General features: G+C 35.7%; 1 protein-coding gene across 2 annotated transcripts; it reads right to left on the reverse strand.

The window, feature by feature from the left end:
* Nucleotides 1-43: 43 nt before the first annotated feature.
* On the reverse strand, nt 44-10,696 carry LOC144645483 (uncharacterized). Of its 2 annotated transcripts, XM_078505074.1 has the most exons (8): nt 10,545-10,696; nt 9,816-9,839; nt 3,198-3,242; nt 2,512-2,538; nt 1,986-2,087; nt 1,804-1,842; nt 1,393-1,419; nt 44-340 (listed from the first exon to the last, which is right to left on the reverse strand). In XM_078505074.1, the coding sequence occupies exons 1-8, from the start codon at nt 10,594-10,596 to the stop codon at nt 243-245; spliced, it is 414 nt and encodes a 137-aa protein (XP_078361200.1). In that variant the 5' UTR covers nt 10,597-10,696; the 3' UTR covers nt 44-242. The 2 variants fall into 2 exon arrangements, with proteins under 2 accessions (XP_078361200.1, XP_078361202.1); XM_078505076.1 differs by lacking the exon at nt 3,198-3,242.
* Nucleotides 10,697-11,335: the final 639 nt, after the last annotated feature.

Raw genomic sequence — 11,335 nt, forward strand, 5'->3', positions numbered from 1 at the left:
TAACGCTAACCACCTCGAAAGAATTAAAACACAAGACGAGTCCTCAGTTCACCGTGATATAGTTTATTTAATTTTCAAGTGATAGTTTTGTACAACATGATTTCAATAATTATATCTTACTACAATAGACACCCTCAATGTGCAGATATTTGTTACTAGTTACATGATAAAGTTGCAAGATCCACGGCGTCGCTTAGTGTTCTTGTTTTGTATCATTAAATATTTTTTGGGAAAAAATGACTTTATTTGCGATCCAGGCATTTCACCACGGTGGAGTCGATTTCCAAGTAATCAAGCAACCAATCGCAGTCCGGGCTGCAGCAGGCGCTAAAATCGCGGTCTGCAAGAAAGTTAAGAAGCAGAAGTGATCAGGTTTAAGACGGATTTTATCAGGAAATCAAGTTATATTAATTTAGTTGGACAAAAATCGAATACCAATCGAGTAAAAATATTTTTTAAAGCTAAAGATGTAAGTAATTATCCGCGATAACACCACCAATATTTTTTTTATCAGAGCCTGAGAAAATAGATTTCAAAGTTCACAAGAACCATGTAAACTATAGGTAAGATCTGACGTGTAGTAATTTTGTAAAATCGTCAGTGGAATTCAGTGAAACTTCGAAATTTGGTTTCGATGTTTGGTGTTGTTAGGAATGATTCCTTTTGATAAGAAATTTGAAAGAGTAAAACAAGTTTGCAATTAGATGTAAATAACTTTGGTACACAATGTTGTCCAATAAATACTTGAAGTCCTGGGGGATTCCGTCATAATTTCTCCATACAGTATTAATACAGTATGAAGCAGGCAGGTGACGAGAAGAAAGGAAAGCATCAACTAGAGGATATAGACTTGATGTACCACCTGAGCTAACATTAAAAGAAATGTAGGGGAAATGTATATTTCTATCTTGGCACTGAAAGCCTCAATTAATAACATTGATAGAAGTTTATTATATCAACTGCAGTGGTATAGCGAGTGGTAGCAAATCGAGAAAAATGGTATCACACATGTGTGATATCATTTTTGACCAATCAGCTTGCAGAGTTTGGCATGTTTCAATGCTCAATGAGCCAAAGTTTATCGATATTAAGTCGAAATATCTTCAGATCTTCCTCGGCAATCTTGGGTAATTTCGGAAAAGTTCGCAAAATGTTGGGAATCATTCGTACGACCTTCGGACAACATTTTGAAAATCTTCGGAAATCTCCGGAAAATGGTCGGAAATCTTCGGAAAATCGTCAAAAACATCGTAATTAGTAGGTTTGTATAATAAACAGAATAATACATGGTTGCTTGGATATATGAAATTTATCTTCTCGTCTTCAAAACCGATATCTCACTCGTTCGCCGCGCAACCACGTATTATCCTCTATATCTCAAATATATCTTACCATAACGATTCATCTCGTAATCAAATTCTACAAAAAAGTAAGAAAAAAAAAACAAGGAATGGTCAGTATATACGAAAGTTTGGATTGAAAATGAATATAAAAGGTCAGATAATTCTCCCAGTTCTGGGACTGTTTGGACAAGCTAAAGTTTTCTTTAAAACAAGAACTGTTGCGTTTGTAGCTGTTTGTAAAAAGTTAAGTTGTAAATACTTGATGGTTAAGTTGTGGGGATGAGTTAGTGTGACCGTGATTTTGAAGCTTTTTTTTTTTTATTTTCGTATAACACTGTAACGTTTTTAGGCATTTCAAGTAAATCAGCAGATCCACTGTGATAAGAACAATTAAGCATGAGGCTGCTTGTCATTTCTGAAATCAAGGAAAACAGAGGAATTCATTGAAAAACATAACTACCTCTCTTCTTAAATTCTCTTGCAAGCAGGTTGGAGGCGCCTGTGAATAAAAATCAGAAACAAAAAATAAATTAAAAAGAATGTATTTGATATGTATCCCCAGTCCCCCTCTGAAGAAGCATTGCGTTACCACCCAGATAAACAATCAGCTAAGAAATTTTAATAATAAAAACTTCTACTCACGTTTCTGGGTTAGTGGTGTACAATTAATGTGACTGGTTTTCAAATCCACATGATAATGCTTCAACAGGCCAAGTTCATCACAGATCACTTGATTACGGGTAACTAATGAAATGAAAACCAGCATGTAACAGATGACAAATTTTAATATATATTGGAGTTTTAAAGCATTTACGTTCTCCGAAGTTCACTTATTTTTATACTCCTTTAAAAAACGGGAAAAAAACCTAAAGTAAGTTCTCTAACAGAATTCCACTGATATTTATCCCAACTGATCTCAGATATCCTTGAGCACTGAGTTGGCGCCCAGTCTTTACGAAGTAACTAGAAAAATGATATTGTTCTTTTATTGTTGCAGTTTAGTTTGTTGTCAGCACTCATCAATCAATTTTTAGCTTCAGTTTTGACATTTTGGCTCCATTTATCTAGAACCGTTTGTTATGTGACGAGAAATAGCAGCAATGATTCCTGAGTTTCAAAATCTCATTTCTTCCCTGAACTACTGGACAAAAAAGATTTACCAACTTACCAAGTTCGTCGTCTTGAGCTTGCTCTCCTGTAAATAAGTATCAAGACTTATAAATTTCATATATTTCTACTGTGTTTCAATTTAACATATCAAAAGGGAGCAAGGTAAATGGAAGTAAACCAACGAGAGTGTTCCACGTGCCACTGCAGTTTCACTGTCATACACAGTTTGATATAAATCTTTTCACTGTCATACATGGTAATTTGATACAAAGCTTTTCTGTCCAAATCTCAGGAATTAATAGTTTTTCATTATTGACTGTCATTCATTTCTTTTACTATGTTCTGAGAACTAAGCGGCGCTACGTCAAGCCAGCTACAAAGCTATCACACCAGTCGACTTGCTTGTAGTGCATTGATAATAATTATTATTAAAGTGATATTAGCAGTTTATTGTGTTAACTTCTAAGCCTGCGACTATGATTATTTGATTTAATGATTGTTGTCAAAACACTTAATGGGCATCTTTTTAAAAACTTGAAATAAAGAAATCCTAGCAATGACGTTATAAAACGTAATGTTTATACGAGGCGCCTTCTTATAGGTTAAATGATATACATTTTAAAATATGCCCTGGGGACGCGGAGCCTATCTTATCCTCTCAATCAGAAAAAAAAGGAGAGAAAAGAAAACAATAATAACGGAGGAAATAAAAGTTATATATGCAGAGTTAATTTTTGTACTAACGTAGTGCTTGTTCCATCCATTCATTTTCATCCATTCTTTTCAAATCTAAGAACAATGGTTACGGTTAGAAATTAAAGTTAACCCTTACACTCCGAATTCAACCTTAAGTCTAGCCACCGATCTGTTCTTTTGATGTGGTGCTGTTTATTGCATTGTACCCTACAGGGTTCTAACTTTTTGTCTTAAATGGAAGAAACCCTATCGTGCAACCATTCAAATAAAAGCTACTAAGTTGTTCTTTCATGTGATGTGGTTAATTTTTCTGTTTCCGAGTTCTCTTAAAATAACTTTAAGGTCTGCACATAAAACCCTAGTTTGTAACGACTTGATGGAAGCCCTTCTTTAGTATCTTTGGAGGGTCTGTGGTGTTTGTTTTACGATATTTTGCGCAATAAAATTTGAGATTTTTTTTATAAATTCTAACATTTGGTATTCTTCGGAGTGAAAGGATAAGGTTACCTCATATATCTGGTTAATATTTATATTTATAGTTACTTTACGTTAACCTGTCAGCTTATTATAGGTTACGGATACATTATGAACTGGTATCGAATGGAAAATAAAAAAAGATATTATTAACTTAGCTGATCAGCTTTCGCATGACGCTAAAGCAATTTTCTATACGGTGAAGATTTGCATTTTAAACCAAAAAAATTGAGTAGTTCAATAGATTATTGCGCCCTTGTTCCACGTTCCATTGGAAATTTATGGGTGGTTGTTTACGTTCCGTTGTTAGGGAAGACGTATAAGAAGACCTCACCAAAATGTTTGCGTGAAGTCCGCAGATTCTAAAGCGAAGTAAAGTGCGTTCTTTAAGTATGGTATATCTTTGACATACATGCAGAAATTTGCGCCGTACATGTGTTCAGTAAAAATAAAGAAATAACATCGAAGATCAAGACAGATCGTCTAAGATCAAGCTTATTTGTAGAGAAACGCCAATTTATTGTTGAATGATAATGGCTGAACTTCTATTCTGTTAACACACCCCTCTGTAACAGACCTGGTGAAACCCGACCTGGTGGGTTATTTTGCCCTCCCTGGTGGAAATTTGACCTCCCTGGTCCCTGGTGAATATCTGAAAAATCCCTGGTCAATTTTATTTCTCCCTGGTGAAGAATTTTGTTTACCTGGTCAGGAAAAATCAACCAAAATCTTTCTGCTGGCTTTAATAAACAGAAGAAAACGACGTGCGGCAAAAAGATAATTTAATAATTGACTATAACTTGATGTAAATATAGCAAAAGGTAATTGTTAACTTTTTTTCTATTGTTTTTGTCGCTTGTTCCGTTGTCAAGCACGTCACTGAAGAGACAAAACAGATCTGTTTCCTTTTCTGTATGTAATACGAGCTTGTGAATGATTCAGAGCGATTTGAACAGCGCGCGCGGCCCAAAACAAATGTGTGGAAGTATTTTTGACCCGGCTTTCTACAGCGTTTTATCGAATAACTACGCAGAGGATAATCAGCCTGACCGAAATAATTCTTGGTGAGTATTAAACGGCCTGTTTTCGTCGATTTAGTAGCCTTGAGCAGTTTGAGAGGCGTTTGATGTAAAAAATATCGTGTTAAACTTTGCAGCCCGCCAGCACAATGTGATGTAAAAAATACGCAAGTTATTCAAGTACATTCAAGATCATTCAAGTGGCGTATGACGGTAAATTTTAATTAAGCTGCCTCAAATTGTAAGTACTGTCTAAATATTACTTTGTGTAGCTTTCGCCTGCATTAAACTATTGATGCCGATGACTGCAGTCATTAAAACGTATTTGTAATTGCTCGCTTAATCCGAAAAAAAGAGACAATTTATTCGACCTGTAAAAGATATAAGCAAACGGTTTTCTATTTTGACGTCTTTATGCTATAACCTACTGAAAATGGATCAACGAATAAGGGCCGGCATTTTTAACATTTTGCAATTTTAATGGTAAACGGACCGTTTAAATTTAGGCGCGCCCTAGACTGTCCACAGCCTCTCGATTTTTCAACGCAAAAAAGCAAACGAAGCGAGCGCGAAGCGCGAGTGCGCGGGGGGAGGGGGGTGGGGGAAAGCGAGCGAAGCGAGCGAAGGAAAAATAGAAGAAATGCTTCTTCGGTTTTGCGCTGGCGTCCAGTTCTCTCGCCGTTCTCACCGCGCGCTCATCGATCGAAAAAACACGAAAAAATAGAGGGCTGTGGACAGTCTAGGCGCGCCCGTGCGAGACAACCTCTGGATCTGTGTCTTGGTGCTAGGCTAGGCTCTTTTGATAATAAATATTTATGTCATTTACCTTCTGGAAAAGTAATTAAACTTGTAGTCAGATTAGCAGGGCTTGAGAGACGTTCAAACTAGGGACTAGGGAGTCGAGAAAATGATCCCGCGAAACGTTCTCCCAATTTGTTTTTGAAACATATCGAATATCTGTCTGAATATCCTTCAACACGCGGTTTAGGAATTTAAGTCGTAAATGTATGTTTTGGTGGTGTAATCCGTCAAGCGCAAGGTTGGTTGCCTGGTGAAGCGCGTTCCCCTTCCAAAAATAAGGAGCTTTGATTTTAACTGAAAAGGACTAGAAATAATCGTGTTTTTTAAGTTTACTTTAAGCTACCTAGTTGCCTATGAAACTCCCTTCAAAACGCACAAAATTTGATTTCGGCCTGTCTAATTTTCCAAATTTCCCGGGGAGGCATGCCCCCTAGCTGGACCCCCAGTAGTAGCTTACATCTTCGGCATTCACACGGTTGCATCTTTCAGATCTTTGGCGCTCTGAAGAACTGTCGTTTTAAATCCTGCCTACAGGCCTGCTAAGAACTGTAAAAGTAACATGCATCTAAAGGAATCATTTTAAGGCGACAAAGTCAGTCCATCGCCTTATATCATAAGGCGGTCGGCGGAATTTGTTCTTCTATTCGTCATCGCTTCTGCATGCATTTCGTGCCGTGTATGATCTCTGATGGACAAAAACGTGCGAGAATTTCAGAGGATTTCAGGAATATAACACGACTGCTTCAAGTCCAAGTGCAAACTGACAGTGTCAATAGTATGATTATACTCATTGGCTCATTGTGACAATGATTTGCTAAATTTGACCCATTGCGGATCTAGTGGCTGTAATGCACTGTTCGATACAAAGAACGCTCGGGGATCGCAAAACGGCCCGTTTGCCGTATAACGCGAAAGCCTAAAAGGACTTGTTATAAGAGAAATTAAGTCCGATGCCTTTATTCGATTCTGTTTTTCCTTTGCCACTTTTCTCCGTCTAAGAGCAGGATACAAAGACTACCGTAGAATTCCGGTTATAAGCCCCCCCGCTTATAAGCCCCCCGGTTATAGGCCCATCATCCTGAAAACAAAAAAATACATCCGGTTATAAGCCCCCCCGGATATAAGCCCCCCTCTACCAGATGACAGTACTGAATAGGGCTAAATGTTGCTTTATTATGTGCTTTTAACTTAAAAACGTATTGTCATCAACACTCCCGTGGCTCGTTTTGAAACGTTTTTTTCATTCCGCTTATAAGCCCTCCCGGATATAAGCCCCTCCGCTTATAAGCCCACCCAAAACCCCTTACGAAGTTGTATAAGCCCAGGGCTTATAACCGGAATTCTACGGTATATTACTTCAGTTGTTTACGTACAATGCGAAAAAACGACGGTGTCATCTACAGCCGTTAGGCGACATCGGTGCGGAAAATTGTGCACGATTACCCCGCTAAGTTTATTGCATACAAAAAGTAAGTAATCAACCTGGTGGATTTTTTACTTCCCTGGTCGATTTTGGTTGCAAACCTGGTGGAAAATCAGGTGTCACCAGGTCTGTTACAGAGGGGTGTGTTAACTGCGGCTTTCGTCGACACAGTGCGAAGAAAAATCTAACCTATGAGCGTCTCTAGTTCGCAGGACTCGTCTAACTTCCCCTTTAAAAAAAAAAATACAGAGTGATATTTTTTGGCGCGTTCTCTTATTACCAAGAAAACGAATGAGAATTCAATCGATCTTAGCGGTCAGATCAAATTTTAATTGAATGAGAAAATAATACGTGAACCGTAAACCGTAGACGACGACTAAAATAAAAATGAAAATCCGAAACTCTAGCGAGAAAAAAGAAAAGAAAGAAAATTATAACATCTAAGCGATGGTTAGCATAGAAATACCACTGATATAATCGACTGGAAGGGAAAAAACTAATCATTAGAAGAAAACATTAGCTTGTTTTACTCGAAACGGAAAAATTGAAGTCAGCAGAAAAATTTAAGACTTCATGTTAATAACATCTGCTTATTTAACAAAAAACAGTTTAGTAAGACTCTGTTTTTCTATTCCAGCCTTTTAAAACAGTTCTCCTTAAGACCACCAGAACTCAAAGTGAAGTCGTATATCGGGCTGAAAAAGCTTTTATTATACGAAACGGAGTAAAAATAACTCAATTCCTAACGTCTTTAGCCGCATTTGAAATTTGTAAGTAATTAAATACAAATAAAAAGTCGCCACAAAAGAGATCGCAGACTGAGGATTAACTTTCTCATTTTATTTCTAGCTATCGATCGTATTTGACAGGCTTGAAAATGTCCAGTTAATTTCTGTCAGGAAACGTCGGAATAAAAGATTCGGGCCAGACAAAAGCTATACATAAAACTAAAAATAATTTCTTGCCGAGAGAGTTTGTTTAGAGAGTGAGACATGTGCATGTTGAAATCATATACATCACTACTTGAAAAAAAAAATAGTTTATAACAAATACCGGGGCTTTCGACAGAGTTGTTTAGGACAATACTAAGAAATCAGCTACATGAAATTTCTCATCGTAAAAAAAAACCTTTAATTCTCTTGCAAGGTAATTTTATGATCGACAGGTCGGCTAAGTAATTAAAGTTTTATAATCTAAAATCATTAAAATACGGAAAACACTGAACGCAATATGCTTAATTATCAAGACAAAATTTCGATACCATGGAAAATAAATTTCGATGTTTTGAAGTATTTACCCTTCTAACGGAAATTTCGCTCACATTCAGAATAATTTTAATTTGTTTCAAGCAGTCGATAAGAAGAAAATTTAGCTTTTTTGATTACTTGATAAACGTTTAACAAGTAAGGAAATGAAAGTAATTTTGATTTGCTTTTAGAAATGCCGAAAACTTTGAATCGTTCGATTTTACTTTTGTGCGGCAACCCATTTCAAAATAAAAATACGAGCTTCAATTTTCAAGATGAAAGTAATCAACAACTAATCAAAGAAATTCAATAGGATTTATTTGTTAGAAATATTAAAAACTACATTAAGGCAACATAAAAAGTAATGTACTTTGCAGCCCTTTGTGTTCGTTGATTTTCTGCCGCCAAATCATTTTGGTTCCAGACTTAAATGGAACAGCATGGAAAACAATGAATTATTGAGATGTCGCCTTCAATTCTACCTTTATTATTACATACTATTGTTAGAAAGTAGTGTGGTAATTGTCTACTTCTAAACTCAAACCCTCGCGTTATGCGTTGCTAATAGCAACAGCGTCATCAGAACAATAGCTTAGCACAAAGTTTGTCGAGGTTTTTTTGAGCCGCTTCAATCACATATTTTTTCAATACATTCAATTTCCGTTGCCTTTGAATTTGTAGTTGGAAATGAAAAGCCTGTCCAAACTACTTGCTGTAAAACGTACTTCGATTATATAACGCTTTCTAACTTTTTGAAAAACAGACAGCAGTCAGGTATCGGTGATAAAAGCGAAATGAAATTATCTTGCGCGTCATATAGATGTCAATGGAACTGAATTACTATTCCGATAGAGACATTACCTTCAAACGAGATTACCCAAAGAATATTTCTCTTTGCCTAAGTAATTTTTATTTGACACAAATAAGCTGTGCAATATTACAAAAACTTATCAACTGTCAAATCGTAAATCGTTTTTAATTCAAAAGACAAACAACGAGAAAACACCAAACTATCTTTCGGCGTGGGTTTGTTATAGCTTGGAAAGATTAAACTACTTTATTGAAAAATTCTAAGAAATATCAAGGACAAGCTGAATGTACCATATAACACAGCTTCAATGTTTATTTATATTTTTTTCAAAAAAAGGGTTTTGAGAGTTTTACGTTGACTGTTAGCAATCCATTCAGTTTTCGAATTTTCTTTCAGAGACAAATGTGGCCGGTGGCACAATAAACTTCACGCGCGCGTGAAAACAAAGCAAAAAGGACGCTATCAACAGCATAAAAATTTGGTTTCTTTCAATAGAAATAGACAAATTTCATCTCGTCATACTTTTTGGCATACAATCCGCCAACAGAAAACTTAAATTTTGTGCTCGAGAAATTGCGAAAGGAAAAGTTAGTAGGTTATTTGCCGAAAGCTTCTTGTATCTTTTACACTGATACGGCCGATTTTCTCGTCAAGAAAATATTTAGACTTTTTTTAGTTTTTTTTATTATTAAAAGGTAATTTAAAACTTTTTTTGTGGTTTTGTAAACCTAATCTCTTACTTTTACTTAATTTTTAGAAAATGAAGATTTATTTTGGTCGTAAAATAAAAAAAATTATGATCCCTCGGCTTATCTCACAGGTAAAATGTGCCCTTATTGAAATATTTGTGATATTTTTTTTTATGTCGGAAGGATTTATTTTTTGACTTACCTCTATTTTCGCTTGGGAATGAACCTGAAAAAAAAATGTCAAAAGGAAATTAAGCAACTTAAAAAGCTGTGGTGTTCAAAACTTTAACTAAAGAGAAATTCGGAGATGTCAAAAACGTTTCTAAATTTTTAATTATCAATTATATTGCGCAGTTGTTAGAGAGACCTAGCGTACTAAAATGAACAAATTTAAAACTGTTCTCGGTCAAATTCATCTTAAATTTGAAAGGGTTAGAAATTGTACTAAAAAGAAACGAATTGCAATCAGTTATCGCGAATTATAGTTCAGAATTGGGAATATTAATGCTAAGCCCAGAACTGATGTGAAACGAGATAAGATGATTTTTACTCATATAATCTTTTTGTCCTTTGGTTATCTTGTGTTAGATAAAGAATTTTTTTCGCTGATTTAAGACTTTTTGGCATTAGTCCAAAACTAGAATATAATTTAATCTTCACCATTGCTTATATATTTGTATAAAATGATGTATCTGTCGTTTCTGAGGAAACAAGCATAGAACTGTACCAAAATATAAAAGCCGCTTAAAATCCAACCTCTTTAAAATCTTTACGGGCATAAAATAACGGAGGAACATTTCACGTCCGTTAAGAAAAAAATCTTCATTTTAAAACAATTTTATAAAATGAAAAGGAACTAAAATTTGAAAATAAGTTTAAAAAATAAAAATAAAATTGTACAAGAAGATAAAAAAATGTCACGAAGACTTACAAGTTAGAGCGAAGAAGGTGGCAAAAATCACTAGTGATGCAAGCTTTTCCATGTTGAACGCGCTCAAGAGTTTACTTGCGATCGATGTTGTCAGTGCTGCGTTCCTTTGGGGTTTGTGGTGCGGTGATATGTCACTCAGGTTTTATATTCTTCTGTCAAAAATAAGATTGCAAACAAATATATGATCTATGAATGGAGGGCATTTTTCTATTAGTGTGGTCAAGGAAATTAGTGACAAAGTGACCCTAGGTTTCAAAATAGTATTAATTTTGCTTTTTCTCATCTCCGATTTCTTTTGACGGACAACCGCTGGGGCATTTGGAAGTCTTCTCACGCCACTCGGGGGGCCTTTTGTGCGACGTTAAAAGCCCAAAGGAAGTGATTTTTATTTCCCTTAATTTCAAATCTATTCATAAAGGTATTTTTCCATTAGTTAGATTTGTGAGAGTCTTGAAAAATTGATGATTTTTATTAATGATGCGAACGTGGGCTGAACGCATTTCTTTCACAAGTTCAGTTAAATGCTGTCAAGCGACTTGGCCGCGGAATTTTTTATTGGCTTAAAAAATAACGATTTTGTGATACAAAAACGGATATAAGATTTGCATCGATTGGTTAAGGCCATAGATTCATCACACTTTTGTAGAATCTGTCCTCAAAATTTCGGACAGATTCAAAACTGTTTGGCATTTCGGGGATTAACTAACACGATCATAACATTTTCTCAAGTCGATCTTTATTATATCCACGCCTATTCGACCCCAATGCAACCGAATCTTTTCCTGATTATG

This window comes from Oculina patagonica, chromosome 3, assembly GCF_052425735.1.
Source record: "Oculina patagonica isolate OP01 chromosome 3, crgOcupat, whole genome shotgun sequence".
Lineage (NCBI taxonomy): Eukaryota > Metazoa > Cnidaria > Anthozoa > Scleractinia > Oculinidae > Oculina > Oculina patagonica.

Bases quoted from the DNA above. Each gene is read 5' to 3' on its own strand.
- LOC144645483 (XM_078505074.1), bottom strand. From the start codon at position 10,596: ATGGAAAAGCTTGCATCACTAGTGATTTTTGCCACCTTCTTCGCTCTA. The intron at 2,088-2,511 runs GTAAGTTGGTAA...TCATTTCATTAG, and splicing joins AGCTCAAGACGACGAACTTG to TTACCCGTAATCAAGTGATC. The intron at 1,843-1,985 runs GTGAGTAGAAGT...TTTTATTCACAG, and splicing joins TACACCACTAACCCAGAAAC to GCGCCTCCAACCTGCTTGCA.